Here is a 16,727-nt window from a genome sequence, read left to right on the forward strand (position 1 = left end):
TGAGATCACCAGCGGGGTTGGCGGGGGAGGGGCAGTCTGTCGCACAATTGCAACCACGCACCCATATTAGAAACTTTAGGCCAACGATCAATTTTGAAAAATGCTATTCGCCACCCAGCCAAATAATCCCTGCAACCATCAATTTTGACCAAAATTGATGCTTGGCCTAAAGTTTCTATTGCCGCTTCTCCTCTCACACCATAGTGCTCTATGTGACTAATAGATGAATAGTGCCTTAATTTAATTAAGCCCTCCAGGCTGCTTGTAGCGGTCAAGTAGCTGAGTACAATAGGTTATGAAATGATAATATCACCCTTAACCGTGGTCAAGTAAGTTAGACAGCTTAATTCATGGATACAGTACAGGATATATAATAATCCCGATTCAAACGCAAAACGTCTTGAGTTAGATTTCTCAAGGCCCCTTTGGCGGTTTATTAGGTGGAACTCGGGCGTTTAAACCATACGTACCTACATGTATCTACATGTATGTATGCATGTGCGTGCATGTAGGTACTTCAGTTGCGTTCAGCCCTAATACAATGACATGGAGTAATGTATGTAAATGGTACATGTAGTAGTACAGTCCTGTAGCACATACAATGTCATACATGGCTTAGATATTATTATGGGACTTCTCTTAGTAACTTACATATCGCTATACTCTAGTAGCATTATGCGTATTATTTCTGTAAATACATGTATGTACTACAACGCTAAACTTCAAGTCTCAGATACTTTTAGTAACTACATGTACACCTATACATGTAGTTAATATACACTTCCCCTCTACTTAGAATATAGATCAAATCTTCGTGCACGACGTAGTACAATACAGCAGTGCTACTGTATATACATGTAGGTACTTGCTTACCAGCGAGTAGAAATTGTAGCTGACATCCCTGCTTTGAAGGTGACGGAAACAGCTGCATCTTCACATCGACAAGTAGCGGCCCTTCACGTTAGGCCGATTATTCAGTACTGTTTATAGATAATTTCTGAACACAAAATGCCATTAAAATAAGTGATGAAAAAGAAAAAGAAAAACCTATATTCCTAAACACTTCAAGAATAAACCCGTTCAACTTTCTAACCCGATATATGTTTATTTAAGTAGTTACCTCCACACACTCTAAAACCTCTATAGAAATCGATCAATCAGTAGCCTCAGCAACAGGAGACTTCGCCTTCTCAAGTACTTTTTGGTACTTTGCATTGTCAAAGACCCAGATACCATCAGTCTTCTCTGGTTCTAGAACGACGCCAGATTTATCGCCGAGGGCTTTCAAGACGGGGTCTTCCTGGACTCTAGTGAAGTATCGTCTTTCCCACTCTCTTCCTTCCTCCTTCTCTTTTTTCCGAAGCTCGCGCTGCTCATTTTCAATTTTTGTCTTTTCCGCGCTAGTGGTTTCGAGGTCGCCATTGACAATTGCAGATTGGACTTTAGCCCAAGCATTCCTCGACTCGAGAGAATCTTGTTTCTCGAGAGGGGCGATATACAAGGGCGTAGTTTTGGAAGCCTTTGCGTTGTAAAGATCGAACTGTATTCTATAAGCAATTGCGTCTTTTACAGGAAAACTAGTCCGACAAACCTCCTTCTTGGATTTTCCTTCCTTGATTATGAAGCTATCCGTCCATTGACCATCAATTGTGTATAGGATATCCTTACTGCCTTCCTTTGATAGGGTTGCCGTGAAGGTATTCTTCTTACCAGTGACCCATCCTTTTCCACTGTATTCAATTTTGGCGACATACCCAGTAGATGAAGTGATAGTGCTGCTCTTATTCAATTCAACATATGGGGATCCATAAACAATTCCCTCAATATGAAGAGATGGGAGCGTGATAACATCTAAGATGAGTCAGTGATACCGACAGCAGACCAGGGCTATGATAAAAAAATGAGCTCAGCTGACAATCTTCGTTGAATTCCTTCAGGTGGTATTTTGCATGACCAATTTGCTTGACAGTGATTGTTCCCCTGGTAAACGATGCTTTTTGGCCATTGTAACCCTCAAGTTTTACTCCATGTTTATCATTGATAATAGCGTATGCAGTGACTGGTGGGTGGTGGCTATAATCTCATCTATCAGCTAAGCCTCCAATTATCCAGGAACCCAGAGAGCTAACCTGACTTGCTCCGAGATTAACTGAGTGTCGCCGATAACTCCACTTGGGTCTTTCCAAGTGCCAAGAAATAACTCCCCCAGAAATGGGTTCAATGGCTTCTTCTCGGAGCCGCTATTAGTAAGTGTATCAGTACCGAGTATTCTCTTCGTCCAAACCATTCTTCCAAGGCATGAAGGAATAATTTACAGTTTCTCGTTCCTGGAGCTGTATTGTTGCTTTAGTGTCGACAAGAACCACTTTAGCACCGCTAGAGCTCTCTTCTGCGGATCCTTTTCCTGTGCAGGGGCTACAAAGATTTCCGGATGTTCCGCCTGGGTATTCAGTACTACGCTTATCTCAGCCCAAGTAAAAGGGGGCCAAACTCACCCAGTACCCGGAATACTCAGTCAAACTAGTAACGCTCAAAATAAAAGGCTACATGCGAGATCATGTCAGCACTACGTATACTAGAGGATTGGTATATCCGTATGAGAGATCTGAGAAACGGACAGGTGCTGTCAAGCTCGCCAAGTCGCCGTTGAATGATGCGATGGACTGTGTTGTCGCCATTTCGTCAGCACTGCTTAGTCAAATAAAGGAGGGAGATTAACAAACCTTTAGGAATGGTCCCCAGGAACTCTTTGCAGCTTGCGGCACATCGCTACCTTCTTCTCTACTGGTACTCATAATGACGGGGGGCGGTCTAAGTTGATTAGAAATGGCAAAGAAATACTCTGAGTGACAGTAGGAGGGTAAACGCAAATCAGAAGCAAGTGTTGTAGGGGTAGTTAAGATAGATTCTTTGGAGCTGGCGACGTTGGAGGTGAAAGGAAGGAACGACGGATCTCAATTCCACAGGGCACCCGCATATTCGCTGGGCAAGGGCGGGCATATTACGTTATCACACCAAGAGTTGGCTGGGGACGAATGACGACACGGCCGGCGGCGGACCTAGACAGTAGACAGTGATTGGCGAAGGACATAGAGTACATGTAGGCACATGTAGCTAACATGCAACATTTTATATAACGGTCTTGTGAGGTTTAAAGGTTTTAACCTACTTTATATGTACATAGTACCATATTAGACGAGGAAATGGGTTATGTAGGGTTGCGATTGTGATTGCGATTGTGATTATTGCCGAGCTGTTGCCATACAACTCTATACAATACTTTATGCCTGACTACATGTATGTAAGGGTTAGCTTGGTATTACTCTACTGTACCTACATGTACATGTGACATACTCCGAAGACCTTGTGATTAGGCCTAGGTACATTACATACATTATATATATACAGTCGCACCTCGCTATCTCGTAATTCGATATCTCGGATCTCTTGCTGTCTCGTACGAGTTTGCGGGACAGGTACTGCCCTTCTCCACCAAAAACTATTTGCTGTCTCGTATATTTGCTATCTCGTAGGGGTTTGGCTCCCAGAATACGCTAACGACATAACGAGGTGCGACTGTACTACATGTAGTAACAAAGACATTGGATGATCCATACAGTACGAAAACGGGTACTGTACCAATATGGGGTTGTGAATTAAATCGGAATTCTAAATATTATACTGTAGCAATACCCCAACAATACCGTAACGATACGGTATTTTTCCAGATACTGGAGCCACCCGCTTTTTTGGTACTGTAATTATTATTATATATTAGCTTTAGATAGAAAAGTACATGTATTTGGTATCGTATCTAGATTTAAAGATTATATATAGTTAATTTACGAGTGTTACTAGCTTATGCAGGTATACTGGCGCTGCTGCGCTGCCCTGCTAAAGAGGTGTGCCATCACCATGCTGCGATGGGGGTAAACCCATCACAGATATCACCAAATACTAGCAGAATAACAACAAAAAGAAACAATAACCTCTAACGTACATAACCTTTCTTTTAGCTGACTCGCCCTATTCAATAGCTCGAGAAAGAGAAAAACACCCAAAACTCAGCCAATCAAAGCCTTTAAAATACACATTGCATTCTAGATCGACCCGTTATATCTATACTAACTAGCTGATAACCTTAGAAAAGGATTTGCCCAGTTTAATTTATACATGTAGTTGTCCCTACAGAAATTTAGAAAGCTGACTGCCCCTTGTAGAGAGTGCTGAGAATCAATATGTATTAATTGTCTTTTGGAAACACACTTAATTACTTTAATAGCTACAGGCCCTCTTCCTTTACCATGTACTAGTGAGTACATGTAGGTAGCCGTATCCCTGCAGCAATTAAACTTGGGAAGTACATACATGTATACATGTACGTACGTGTAGGGAATTGGTACATGCATGTATTTATTTACATCCTTCCCCCATTTCAGTAGGTTTCTGGTCTCCAGCCTTAGGGGACTAGAACGATCAGTACGTAATGTAGTACCTATCATCTGCAAATTATTTTTGTCATGACCTTCCGTAATATCCTCTAGGCCTGGATCGTAGATTTTGGTCGTGAGGTGAGTTTCAAAATATAGTAGTCAGTGAACCATAGGGGATTTAGCTACCCCTACAGGTCAATTGTATTCCAAGTTTGATTTCTATAGCATATATATTCTCAGAGTCATAAGACAAATTTTTGATATTGAGTGAATACGCTTGATTATAACGCTAACGCAGCAATCCCCCAAATTATAAGTCGCTGACGTCTCGAGTCAGTCAAATCAACCAGCTACATGTACGTCATGTACGATCGATCATGCAGGGGACAGGGGATCTTAAATTTATATATACGTACGCACTGAGTACACATACTAGAGTACTTATTTTTACTTTATAACTACATGTACATGTAGGTATGACCGCCTACATGTATTAATCCTGGCCTAGGTCTCTGTAAGCACATATATGTCAACTACGGTCACTTGAACATACATGTATATGTACTCACAGGAGCATTTCTATAAATATTCGAGCTAGAATCGGAAGCCTACATGTATGTACATGTAGTACATGCTAAGTTGTCCTCGTGTTGGACTGCTAGTGCGCACGTGCCCGACAAAAAGTTATTGTATGCATAATTTCAGACGAAATCAGCACTATCAAGATCCGGAATCCTGATACAGAGTGCAGTAATGGCGATATGTGTATTTTTTAAATTCACAATGAATATCTCACGATACTGGTTATAGAAATATGATACATGGGGTTTCGGTTCAAGATTCTTGGTGCGATGCATGATGTTAGGCAAGAATTTACCATTCTATGGCCATGGACGTGTGAACGAAGAAAACACATACACCTGCAAAGACACCTGCGCTCCTCCTCCTCAATCACACATCAACTACAGCAATTCATCGAACACATTCCTTCATTCATCATTGCCATGCCCTCCATTGTTACTATCAAGGAAGAAAACGTTGAGTCCGACTCCGTCCCAATAAAGACTCTAGATGAGAAACTTGAAGTGAAACTTGAAGAATCCTCTCCAGACTTAAATCTCAGTATTTATGAGGAGACCGATGAATGCGACTTGCAGCAATCAGATCAGCATGTTTGGCTTGTTAAACTCCCAGCGTTTATTCGAGAAAACTGGAATCCCATCCTCTCGAATTCTGAAGAGGAAGTTGTCCTTGGTCGAGTCATGATCAATAAAAAGAATGCCAGTGTAAGAGAACCCACCCTTCTTTATCGTAAACGAGTGGCAAGAAACTAATGATCCTGAGAGGGGTCCATGCACCAGATGATGAAGATCTTTCTTTCTGACGAACAAGATGTCAATACCGGAATTCCGCGAGTGTACAACCTGAAACCCACCAACTCGGAACTTACAAACACCTTCGTGTTCACGGAAAAGGTCACCTCAAAGAGAAAGGCAGAAGAAGATGACGAGCTTCCTGAAATCCCTTCCAGGCTCCTCAGGAAAGTGCACGCCAAGGGGTCACAAGGAGAAGGAGTAAACCCCACATTTACCCGCCGAATTATAAAGAACAGTGAGCATCATTACCACACATCTTCATAAAAACAATCTTTTTAATATAAAAAAATATAGGCCCGACTGCCCTCATGGGGACTGCAATTGCTGAGCTAGTTATGCAGCCTGTTAAAAATCCCGAGAATGTAGAATTTGAGCGGCAACGAATTTTGAATGCGAGGAACCTAGAAAAAAAGACGAAATATTTCAACAAACACATCGATAACAACGCTTTCATCTCCAAAAAGACTGGGTCCACGGCTATCAAGCCTTTCTTAAAGATCACAGTATGTGTCAACTCACATTCTTCTTTTATTTGAAAATATCATATTCTGACATCTTATACAATCATAATAGCAATCTAATAGCCTTCGTGTGAAGAAGCTCGACAAGGCATATCGTGGCTCAAAGGAAACCATCCAAACCAAACTTTTCGATCTTTTCGAGGATTATGAGTATTACTCAATTAAGCTTCTCGTTGAGAAACTTGACCAGCCAGAAGCATATCTTAGAGAGATATTGGAAGATATTGCAGAATACACTGTTCGCGGTGACTATGCTGGAAAGTGGTGCTTGAAGAGCGAGTATAAACGGAAGTTGGAGAATAGTTAGTGGTCAATCGATGAGAGAAATCACCATACGCGCGAATTACTCATAATCCTGGCGATCAAACCTTAGGCTACCTAGGTGGTCTGTTAGTTGGCTCTGGCGAGACCCCCTACTAGATTAACACATAAGTTGAATTTTTGATATTACCTTACGAGGGAGTAGCACAAGAAACCGATCATCTAATCTCATTTTTCATAGTGGTTTAGCAATCTTGAACCCTGTATACATGGGAGGAAAAGAATCGGTGCTACTCGGGTGTAATTTCATATGTACCTTTTTTTTTAATTCGCATGTATACTTTCCGTAAATCATGCTCTGACATCTACATGTATACCTTATGGGTTGGACACTTCCTACTTGTGTATGGGGCATCACTAGAAGTGTTTGAAACCCCTAATAAAGGAAGCTCTAGTTCATTGCTGGGAACTGATACCTGACTATCTATTTGAAAGGTTGGGTGAAGGCATGTCTAGGCGCATTGAGACTGTTATAAGGAAAGGGGCTGATACACAAGAAATTAGATGTCATATAGTTTATCTTCGGCCACAAAAAACCAGCTCTTTAAAGCATCAACTGTGGTTGTGGTGGGGCGGCGCGAACGCATGATTTCCGACATCACGCTATTATATTCATATATGCACGACCAGATAAATTCATTAACTATTGTGGTGCTATATGTATATGTGTTATGTATATGGATCTCGACCTGGTAAAACCGCCTGCACAGCCAAAACCTTATTCCGAAGAACCACGCAACCTATAACTCCGAACCTTCCTAAAGTTCAGAGAACCGTGGCGAGGGCGCAAAATTACCTTCTTTGTCATTTGTCCCATCAATTGAAGTTGCAGAGTGTGGTAGTGAACTATGTAGGCTTCGTTGCTTTTCCACAGTACCAGACTTTTTACTAGATTGACATCCCTATAGGACGTGTAGCCCGCCGGAACTAGACAGTGGCTTACTAGAGGTATGTACTTGAGCGTTCAAGTAGTTTCATAAAACTAGACGTAAGTTACCGTGAAAGAATCAAAAAGATACCGGCAAGGAAGGCCAATGTTACCCACCAAACACAAAGTGCCTTGAGGGATACACACGATGTCACTCGAGGTGTCCACGTGATTTTTGCCAAGAAGGCGGATGCGCGCCACACAGCGATCCTAGTTGGACATGCCATGCACGGACCTGGTCCCACCACTTATGATCGCAAGGACAAAACCCAGCGAACCGCCCCCCTTCTCTCCCTCTTTCCCCTTCTTTCCTGCATTTGCTCTTTTACCCCACCGTCATCATTAGAAACTTCATCTGCATCCTCCACCCTTTTGGAATCTCACAGTTTGTAACATCTTTGGCGCATCATTATCATATCATGTCTGAAGACCAGGCACTTCTAGCAAAAATAGGCCAGCTTGCTGGTTAGCCACCCGGCCCCTATCGCATTCGGTGACTCTTTCGATGCATGGTCTCAGAAGCTGATGATGGAAAACAACGTAATCTACAGGTCAAATCAACCGACATAAAAATCAACGGGAACTGGCACCAGGCTCTCCTTCTTCCAGTACTGGGCATCAAGGACAACATCCTTATCACTCTTCTAACTATCGTATGGGGCTCTTTACTCTTCTGCTACGCTGTTTACTTCATATCTTTTTCTCTGATAATCTGGATTTGTGGCGGCCACTACTTGCACGCGATGTTAACAGTCAACTATTAGAAAATTCAACTAGGGGAAGAGGCACGCCATCATGGCGACCGCCGATAAGGGCTGCTTATACCCGAACTAGGTTTCGAGGCCGAGGAGGCCGGGTAGCACCTGTTGCTTATTCACATAGAACCCTTGTGGTCAATAATAATAAACCAGTATCTGGGTCGACGAGCTCTACAATTGCCACAGCTTCCCCAGTATCAAGTTTTGGTACCGAATCTATAAATGCGGCGTTGCCTTCTCCAACGTCAGTCCCAGCACCTGGGCCTAGTTTGCCTGCCCAGCAAAAGTCGACGGCATGGGTGGCAAAACGCGCACCAGGTGCGGTGCAACTTATCAATAGCTCCATTTTTGGCCAACAGGCTCAGGCGAAAGCCAAGGAGAGATTGCGGAGAAGAGAGGGAAAAGATAAATTGAAAATGAAAAGTTGGATGCAAAAGTCCCGTGGTCCTACCTATGGAGGGTTGGCGTCAAACACAAATCAAACTCCTTACGAGGTTATAATATCAGGGGAACGCTATCGGGTTGCTGCAAACGGCAGCAAACTAGAAAAAATATCTGGTGAGGGCAAGGAACAAACATTAATAGGAATGGAACAAAATAGTGTTGGGTTTAACTGGTCAGCAACAGATGATCCGAAGGCAGCGAAGTCCACTCCTAAGAAAGCCGTCGTTGGTGGTGTTAATTTCGTGCGAAGTAAGAACGGGAACCTCTGGAGGGCTGGTTTAGTGAAAGCATCACGGTGAGTATACATCATTGCCTCCAAAGAGCATTGTCCTACTCTTATCGTCTCTCGTTGTATGGCTGACAATGAACCCTATTGTTTTGCGGTACAGCCAATCAACAAACACGCGCGGTTTAAAGATTAATAAACCCTGCAAATACTTTTCAAATACCGGTACCGACTATTTCTTCCAATCGCTTATCTCGGCTCTTATTGCAGACTTCATTGTTGCCTTAGAGCTCCCCTTCACAAAAAAATACCGCGCCATTGGATACAAATGGAAAAGGGTTGATGAACTGACTCGATTACTCGTATTTTTTTTTACTTATAGGACAATGCAAATACGGGATGTCTTGCCCATACACCCATGATGCTCACAAAGTTGCTATTTGCCCACGATTTCTCAAAAATGATTCGTGTCCGGACGGGGATTCATGCGACTTGTCTCACGATGCCAAGCCACATCGTGTTCCAGCGTGCCTACATTTTGGTTATGGCAATTGTCAGAAAGACCAATGTTTGTATGCGCACGTCAAGGTTAACCCTGCTGCTCCTATCTGCCGCCCCTTCGCAACCTATGGATATTGCAACAAGGGCGCAGAGTGCACCGAGCGACACGTACGAGATTGTCCGGACTTCGACGAAAAGGGCGTTTGCAACGACAAATCGTGCAAGTTATCACACGTGCAAAAGGCTGGACGAAGGCGAGTAGTAGAGAAAGCGGCCGCCGCAGCCGCTTCGGCCCATAGATCCAGTGTTGAAGAGGACAAGGATTCCGAGGAAAGCGATATTTCCAGCGAAGAGGAGGGTGAAGAAATCAACAGTGATGATGTCGATTCTGATGCATTTAGCGACGATGATTTTCTCTCTAAGGACGACACTCCTCATGAAGTCACTATGCAACAGGACTTTATCCACTTCTAACCTAATGAACATAGATACATAAAAAAAAAAAAAAAAAAAAAAAAAAACAGCCAAACTTGCTCTAGAAGCAATGGTCTTACTACTTTTTTTTGGGACTTATTCGGCCTTTCCAGATATACCCCCGGTTTTTCTTCATTATACCATGTTTCATGCGCGCGTCGTTAACTAATCTCTATTAATATGGGGATGACTTCACCCAACATTGGACGAAGTGTTGCTTTTTTTTTAATGCGTTCATTCCTTTTTTCTCCGTTCTTTCCCCTTGTATTTTCTTATTCTGCTTCAACTTCTATTCTCATGCGATAACGGCTGGGAGTCTGGGGAAAGTAAGCAGGCCGTCTCCCCGAGATGTTGCTTTATTGGCGGTATTAGTTTTTGTTAGGGTGGGAAAAGTCGGGCGTTTGGAAGGTTCTATTGGTTGGGTTGGTTGTCTCGTTTCTTCTTACTGCGTCTCCTCATCGGTCGATGAGACAGACACGTGGAAAGCCGGTGTCGACGACGAGTCGACAATCGATTGTTTGTGATACACAGAAGTAGTAACACAGTCAAGAAGAGTGCAGGCTGAATAGAAGAGCAAAAAAATAAAGAACTGGAAGTAAGAGTTGGAAGTGCAACAATGGAATGGTTATTTTGGGGGGGTCAGGCGCTCTTCGAAAGAGGAGGAAGCGAAATACATGGTGGGATTAGTTCTGAGGCAAATGTTGTAGTTACGAGAAATACGAGACAAAAATAAAACATAGTAAAAATGTTACTTGGAGAAGTCAACTCTTGTTGAAAACAGATGTGATCCAGAAGCCTAATGATGAACAATGCAAGGTGATGATGTATGTTGCCTTGTTGGGGCTTTGAAAAATGCCTGCGGTTTGTTTCCCGGGATCAGTAAGTGGGAAACATTACAACAAAGCGCTTGTATGTGGGGCAAGACAAGGGTGGTGTAGAGTATTTACAAAGTTAGCCAGGGCTCCGGGATATCCTGTGCCATCTGTTGGTGAGCTGTTCGTCTTGGGTTGCGTAAGAGTATTTGGTTTCTGCCCTTTTCTACACTCCGCATGTTTCAGGATTGGAAGTTGTTAGTTCTACCCCTCCCACGCCTATTTTGTATGTCTTTGTCCGTCTGTCCAGGCCCCCGTCCTGTCCGGTTCGCTGGTAAACGAAAGCATGCAAGGTTAATGTCGAGCCATTTCATCATCATCGCTGGTCTCTGGCCGCAAGCCCATTCCAGTCCAGTTCAGCCAGTGATGATGCCGTTCCTTAGCAACTCGTCTCGAAATCAACAGGGGCAGGGGCAACGCTTCTGCACGGCGCCGCCGTCACGAATGAAATGACATGACATGATGGCGGAGAGCCTCGACGATCGAGAGAGGTTGATGTGCTTGGCTACAGTGGAGCAATGTATGTAATGTTGTACTCGCGACCAGCAACAAGAACCCGAAAATGCACGTCCTAATCTGCAACTTCCATTGGAGTAGAAGTCAAAATACACCAAAGACTTGCAGCTGCATATTCGGGTTCTTGTTGCTGGTCGCGAGTATAGAAGATTTCACCTGAAGGTCCCTGTCCCTGGTGATCGTGATAATTGCAACTAGGTAGAGTACATACCGGTGGTGGACATTTATTCATTCCAGTGCAATGGATAGCCCAGGATGGTGGCTGGAGGGATGTCTGCACTCTAGATTACAGAATTTCAAAGTCATGTTCATCCGAGTTAAGTATGTGCATAGTAAGCTCCCTCAGGGAAGTACCCAGAGTATTTCTACTGATGTCTAAGGCTACATGTATCCTGTCTGCAAGGCCGAGGGTGGAATATTTAGAACTGGGAACTAGGAATAGCACAGCTACTAATCGGGTAAGGGTGTACGTACTGCCTTGAAGTGTGGATTCCATTTCCGCATAGAAAGAAAAAAGGTCTAGAAGGAAAAGGGGTAGTTGTCTATTCTATTCAACAGACGGTCCATATCGATATTTCTAATAATTCTCTGGTTTCGGTAGTTGAGATTTGACCAGGAACTATATCGCGGTTATCGATTATCGATTATCTATCGGTGTGACAACAGAGGGGCGAGATGAGTGATATGTTAGTAACTGTAACGCAATCCGTGTTGAGAAGATAATCTGGGGAACCCAAGCGAGCAACGTCTATGGTTTATGGATTAGGGTTTGCATTCTTCAACTCGTGACAGCGGGGTTCGTCACGTCAACCCGTTATCGATATCGGGATCTATCCTTAAAGTTCCTTGCCGTTTTCTGACCAGCTCAACACACATAAATTGGGTTGATAGTTTTGTAAACATGGTCCCGGGTCGAGACTGGCATAGGTACATACTCAGAACAACGTTTGCTGCCCAAATTTCGAGAAAACCCCATACTGATTCTGATTTCTAACCCCACCGTCTGCAAGAACGCCGTCCCTGCACCGTCAGTCTTAATCCATCCACACAGTCATCTTACCCCCACTTGATTCTATCAGTCCCCGGATCCATCCGCCTTCGAAACCGTTCCTGAATATGTTGCGTGACGTGAGGTTGAGGCTCCTACCGAACGTTCTCGACTGTCTACGCTGGTCTCCGGATGGGCAGCTGGCCGTGTCAGCCAGTGAGGATGTAATTATCTTGGTCCGTTCTTTCAATTTGATCTTCCTTGCCCCCCGAGATGTGGCCAAAATCCAAATACTTCGCAGAAAGCATGCCAAATAAAATTTTGCCTACGTGCATTAGAGACATAGCTAACCAGAAGCTCTGAGTCTTGCAGGTCCCGAAAAATGGAAACACTAGCGGAAAACGCTCGCACCAGTTTCACCATGCTCGGGCGAATCTGAGGGAGTTAATGGTGAATTCCATGAACGATGAGATCCCCCCTGCAGATGGTATTGTTCCATTCACTGGGCTTGATCATTTTTTGAGTGTGGGCGAAATCGAATGGTTCAGGGGCTTTAGACTTGATGCTGATGTTTGAGATTTCGAGACGCAGCGGAGATTTACAGTATCGGCGACGAGCAGGGGCCCGGCTATGCGAAGCAATTGGCATGGTCGCCTTTGGGAACTTCCAAGTATCGCAGGTTAGTCCGGTTCAGTGGCTACAGGATGCAGGATAAGAGCTTAGAGCATGGATCGGAGTCCCCACTAGTTGAAGAGACAATACTGAAATATAATGATGGTGATTGGTGGTGAAGATGTATTTTGGCAGTCCTCGCAACGAACCACCAAATAAGAATTTTTGAGCCCAAAGACCATCCTTGGAGCGATTGGCACCTGGTACGTGAAGCGGACTTTTTTTCTCACACCAAATCTTTTAGACCAATCATTTGTTACTCGATATAACAAAAATTAACTGGCGTGGGCAGAAACACGATCTCACACTTGACATATTCGACTATGAAGGATGGACGTCCGAAAGCTCCGATGAAACTACGTCCAGACTACGCTCAAGAACACGAGCCATATCGTGGTCCCCCGCATGTCACTTATTCGCAGCACGCCGTTGTGGCGAGTCACTGATAGCAGCAGCCAATGAGAACTTTGAGATTATATTTTTTAGGTTTAACTTACTCTTGTATCTAGTCTGCCGAGAAAATTTCGTTTTGCTAACTAGGTGGGGGAATGTAGGGTCACGCATGACTACCACTCAATCGTGGGGTATTTCACTGCTGCTGAAAGTGCAGGATTGCAAGTGGGAACTGGAATACAGGCAACATGGGTGAACAATCTCACATGGGGCCCGTGGAAACGTGCGCAGGGGGAGGGGAAGAATGAGGCCTTTTTGGCCTATTCATTTCATGGAAGGGTCTACATGTCCAGAGTTACCACAGGCCTAGACGTGGATAAAGAAGGCAATCCCTCTGTCAATGTTTCGGTTGGAGAAGAGACTTTGGTGGGCAAGTCTATGTCGGATGTTCATCCGGTTTTCGCAATCGCGTGGGCTGACGAGGTATGTTCAGACCGCAGAGTGATCAGACAGTATCAGTGATCGTTTTGTTGATATGATATTGGTGCAGGAATTCAATGGATTGTCGATCCTGGCGTATGCAGTATCTAAATACATTATGATCGCTGCGATAAACACCGATGGAGAAATTGTGTCCACGAGGGAGTTCGTGAATGGGTTTGTAGAGCCTATTACTGGTACGTAATATTCCTGACTGGTGTTTTGAAGCAAGAGCTCTGACCCAAAAATATGCCTGTAGGCTTATGTTTCACACCCTCAACCAATTCATCCGGAGTAGTCCTACATGCTATTACTGTCAATGGTCAAAGCCAAACGGTAGTTTATTCTCCGCTCTCCGCGGCTCTTTATGACCACAATAGTATCTCCACCTGTCACACATCTGGAGATATCGACCAAACAGATACCCATATGCCCGATTCCTACCCAGAAGACAAAGAGGAGGAAGAGGCACTTCGAGCAATGGCCACCCGCTGGACCAACGCCATCTCACTAAGAAAGCAGGATTTCGTGAACGAGTACGAGCTTTCTGCCGCCAATTGCAGGGTGTATGGTATTGCACCGAGCCCTCTAGGTGGTGTGATAGCGGCAGCGTGCAGTTTCCACCCAAATGATAGCTTGGAGTATATTACTGCATCAAAAGAGAACACTAGGATTGTATTTGGTACACATGAAGGTAGTGAAGGGGTATGGAAAGCAAGGGGCTTCTTAGCTGGAGAAGAAATAGACCTAAGTAAAGTGCCGAATCCTATAGCCCGGGCAAGTGAAGCTCTCCTCTTGGAGGCAGAGACTCTTGGTGACAACCGGGAGGGTATCTTGAGGAATATCCGGAAGTCTTTAGATCGTTTTAAGGGAACAGGTTGGAGCCTAGGCAGTGTTTCTATACCATCGGAGGCGGTCGAGAATGCTTTATCCGCCAATATCCTCCTCCAACCTTCATTGAATGCGCTTCGATATAGTTCCTGTCTGGAGATAGTCCCTGATAGTAACAATTTTGGTCTTCCGTTAGTCCCACGGGAGAACACGGAAATAGTAGCACATCACATCAACAGTATCCTCCGAGCACCTCGGAATGAGACTACCGCTAGATCGACGCTGAGCAAACGCATTCTATATTCAGTTGCATGTATCGGCATTCTTGGGTTGTACAACCGCCGACCTGTACTTGAAGCCGCCCGGGATGCTCTTAGCTGGCTTTCTGGTGTCGATGAAACGTCTACCGATAACGCAGGGGATGCCGAAAGAACCATCATAGATGTCATTTCTGAGCTTCAGATTGTTGAAAGACGCATTGCCGACTTGGACGTCATAGAACGCGGAGACGATGACGGTTCGGGTCTGGCAACGATTCGGGAAAAAGACAAGGTGTTCACCAGCAAGTTCGAGAAATGCACGCTCTGCAAGAAAGGAATGGTCTGGGAGGATCTGCGAGTCGCGGAGTGCGAGGGGAATCACCGCTTTTCGCGTTGCGCGTTGACTTTCCTCCCAATCAAGGAACCAAAACTCACCAAAGAATGCACAATATGCTCGAGGACCGTGCTCGGGGATGCGGTGCTTGAAGGTGATAAAATGGAAATGAGGGCTAGAGGACATGAGGGTGAGAAAACTTTGGCTGAGGCGGTTTTGACCGGATTGGACATCTGCGTACATTGTGGCGGGAGGTATTGGGCGAAAGGGAGTTAATCACATATATATATATATATCCTTCGCTTTTGTACTTTGTTGTTATGGACGTCACGGTACTTGTAGACTGAATGAATATCCAATATCCTGGGAATACTTGTGTTTTTGAAACAACTCCTTGATCGTCCGCCTCACTCGGGCATGGGAGGAAAAGCCGTTATGATACCGGTACTCCGGATCTCTCAAAACTCGGGATGTACGATTGCAAGCTGTGCATGAAGCATGGCCAATGTGGAGCCCCTGCGCCGTCCGATTGGGGAGGTCTTTGCTGATTGGAATACTCGCGATGCAAAAATCGGAAGGGGGGACCCTTAGGTGATATGTGACCGCTAAGTCCTTCAGTTTTCTAGAATGCGGGGTAGTTCTGTCTTGAGAGTTACTAATTGGGCTGATAGCGCATGCGTACCCTATTCGTCTCCCGAGACCCGAGCGAGACTTCGTGTCTCATCCTATCGCTTTGTGCAGTTCTGAAAATTAACAAGGGTGAGAAAGGTGGGTTTCGTCATTTATATGGAGATGGGTCCTTTAAATGGTACATCATATGATCTAATGTAGAGTATGTAGCAGCTTCTCTGCCATTTTATCAAATTGATTGTGTCGTTGCCCGTTGAAGCCGACAGAACGGGCAGTTTTGTATCATGCCGTAGGATAGGTAGAACACGGTCTATTAAATAACACAAGTATACGATAACCCGCATTAGCATCAAGGCTCCAATCCCAAATCTAGTAGCTACACAGCCCCTTTCATCCTTACGTATTTAGATGTGGGGTGGGAGTGCACCAGTAAATTATTTTTCTCAGGCAGAAAAAAAAAGAAAAAAAGAGTTGAGCAGCAGATAGGTAAGGAAAAAAAATGTGAGATGTTGAGATCCACGTGAGACCGTCTTCAAAATCATTTGCCCTTGGTCGGAAATACAGCCAACCAGCGATGTTTTTTTAGTCCCTCTCCCCTCTCCAAGGAGCTCCGCGATATTACATGACCAATGTGACGGGCCGGCGAGCTTCATTATTTTAAAGTGACGTTTCTTACTCATGCTCGTTACAAAACCACTGTACCAAGCGAGGAGTTAGTGTGCGTTCATTTGAGAACCGCATGTGCCCGAATTTCACGATGTGTGACCGC

The 16,727-nt window shown here is 44.4% G+C and overlaps 5 protein-coding genes across 5 annotated transcripts; 3 read left to right on the plus strand and 2 right to left on the minus strand.

Moving 5' to 3' along the window:
• Positions 1-1,153: 1,153 nt before the first annotated feature.
• LAJ45_06204 (uncharacterized protein) lies at positions 1,154-2,795 on the minus strand (the record flags this gene model as incomplete). Its single annotated transcript, XM_046115770.1, has 8 exons — positions 1,154-1,540; positions 1,592-1,851; positions 1,916-2,073; positions 2,130-2,240; positions 2,316-2,440; positions 2,496-2,543; positions 2,619-2,663; positions 2,724-2,795. 8 exons carry the CDS (start codon positions 2,793-2,795, stop codon positions 1,154-1,156), a joined length of 1,206 nt encoding a protein of 401 aa, XP_045970879.1.
• A 2,642-nt stretch (positions 2,796-5,437) lies between these two features.
• Positions 5,438-6,637, plus strand: LAJ45_06205 (uncharacterized protein; the record flags this gene model as incomplete). Its single annotated transcript, XM_046115771.1, has 4 exons — positions 5,438-5,719; positions 5,795-6,044; positions 6,104-6,312; positions 6,383-6,637. 4 exons carry the CDS (start codon positions 5,438-5,440, stop codon positions 6,635-6,637), a joined length of 996 nt encoding a protein of 331 aa, XP_045970880.1.
• Positions 6,638-7,998: 1,361 nt separating this feature from the next.
• Positions 7,999-9,982, plus strand: LAJ45_06206 (uncharacterized protein; the record flags this gene model as incomplete). The annotated part of the gene is made up of 5 exons (XM_046115772.1): positions 7,999-8,044; positions 8,131-8,895; positions 8,965-9,076; positions 9,171-9,232; positions 9,390-9,982. 5 exons carry the CDS (start codon positions 7,999-8,001, stop codon positions 9,980-9,982), a joined length of 1,578 nt encoding a protein of 525 aa, XP_045970881.1.
• Positions 9,983-10,778: 796 nt separating this feature from the next.
• On the minus strand, positions 10,779-11,866 carry LAJ45_06207 (uncharacterized protein; the record flags this gene model as incomplete). Its single annotated transcript, XM_046115773.1, has 4 exons — positions 10,779-10,838; positions 10,930-11,020; positions 11,661-11,766; positions 11,845-11,866. 4 exons carry the CDS (start codon positions 11,864-11,866, stop codon positions 10,779-10,781), a joined length of 279 nt encoding a protein of 92 aa, XP_045970882.1.
• A 620-nt stretch (positions 11,867-12,486) lies between these two features.
• LAJ45_06208 (uncharacterized protein) lies at positions 12,487-16,215 on the plus strand (the record flags this gene model as incomplete). The annotated part of the gene is made up of 11 exons (XM_046115774.1): positions 12,487-12,594; positions 12,731-12,845; positions 12,944-13,037; positions 13,152-13,233; positions 13,323-13,516; positions 13,585-13,906; positions 13,974-14,100; positions 14,163-14,780; positions 14,931-15,565; positions 16,000-16,096; positions 16,169-16,215. The coding sequence occupies 11 exons, from the start codon at positions 12,487-12,489 to the stop codon at positions 16,213-16,215; spliced, it is 2,439 nt and encodes an 812-aa protein (XP_045970883.1).
• Positions 16,216-16,727: the final 512 nt, after the last annotated feature.

This window comes from Morchella importuna (genome assembly GCF_003444635.1).
Source record: "Morchella importuna strain M04M26 chromosome Unknown Morimp01GS018, whole genome shotgun sequence".
NCBI lineage: Eukaryota > Fungi > Ascomycota > Pezizomycetes > Pezizales > Morchellaceae > Morchella > Morchella importuna.